The sequence below is a fragment of the Otolemur garnettii genome, unplaced genomic scaffold (genome assembly GCF_000181295.1).
Source record: "Otolemur garnettii isolate 467f Iridium unplaced genomic scaffold, OtoGar3 scaffold00299, whole genome shotgun sequence".
NCBI classification, from domain to species: Eukaryota; Metazoa; Chordata; class Mammalia; order Primates; family Galagidae; genus Otolemur; species Otolemur garnettii.
The window spans coordinates 302,871-303,884 of NW_003852694.1; the positions used below are offsets into that span (position 1 = coordinate 302,871).

A 1,014-nucleotide genomic window follows, 5' to 3' on the forward strand; every position below is an offset into this window, starting at 1 on the left:
AAAAAAAAAAAAAAAAAAAAAATCTGGTGTATCAAGACTAGAAGAATAAAGAACTCAAAGTACACATCACCACTGATTTATTTAAAAATATAAAATAGGGGCTGGGCGCAGTGGTTCGTGCCTGTAATCCTAGCCCTCTGGGAGGCAGAGGCAGGTGGATTGCCTGAGTTCACAGGTTCAAGACCAGCCTGAGCAAAAGCAGGATCCCCATCTCTACTAGAAATAGAAAAACTGAGGCAAGAGGATTGCTTGAGCCCAAGAGTTTGATGTTACTGTGAGCTGTGACACCATCGCACTCTGCCCCCGGTGATAACTTAAAACTATGTCTCAAAAAATATAAATGAATAAATAAAAAGATAAAATAGTGCAGATAATAGAAAATGTAGGTTCTCACAAACTCCAAGACATTTTGAAAAAGAGTTATGCTCAGAATTTAAAATAGTTTTTAACAGAATGATTGTTTACACGCTGGGTAATTCTTTCTACAAAACATTTCCAATGTTGTCTCTAATATTTCACTCCTTTTTTTCACTCTATCATCAGCGAGACAAATATTTGAGCAAGGAGCATCGGTGAGAGCCCCAGGTCACTGCATCATGAGGCTTCTGGAAGTGAGTCCTGACATTGTCAATATCACTTCAATACCCCCCTAATCATTCATTTTAAATCTGGGTCCCTCTCCTATGCTATAAGGCTGGTGTACTCACACGTGATAGTACTCTGCAGAGTGCTGTCATGATCGAAAGAGATGACGGTCACTTCATAGGGTGGTGGGCCTCCTTCTTCCCCATTTTGCTGGCGACTCAGACAGCAGCAGCGGAAGCACAGGGAAGTCAGGCCACACAGCAGGACCAAGGCACCAATTGCCACCAGCAACCTGCAGGAGCCCACAGGCAATGGGGACCTCTGAGATTGGCTTGTTTCCCAACTTTGGCATATCAGTCTTTTTTTTTTTTTTTTTTGCAGTTTTTGGCCGGACCGGGTTTGAACCCGCCACCTCCGGTATATGGGGCT

General features: G+C 43.0%; 1 protein-coding gene across 1 annotated transcript in view; it reads right to left on the reverse strand.

Annotated features, from left to right (window-relative positions):
- The window catches only part of TMEM52B (transmembrane protein 52B), a 12,952-nt gene that overhangs the window by 1,875 nt on the left and 10,063 nt on the right, over nucleotides 1-1,014 (reverse strand). Inside the window, exon 4 of the mRNA XM_012813758.2 lies at nucleotides 708-877. Coding sequence (XP_012669212.2) covers nucleotides 708-877 — 170 coding nt within the window. The remainder of the gene's footprint in view (nucleotides 1-707; nucleotides 878-1,014) is intronic.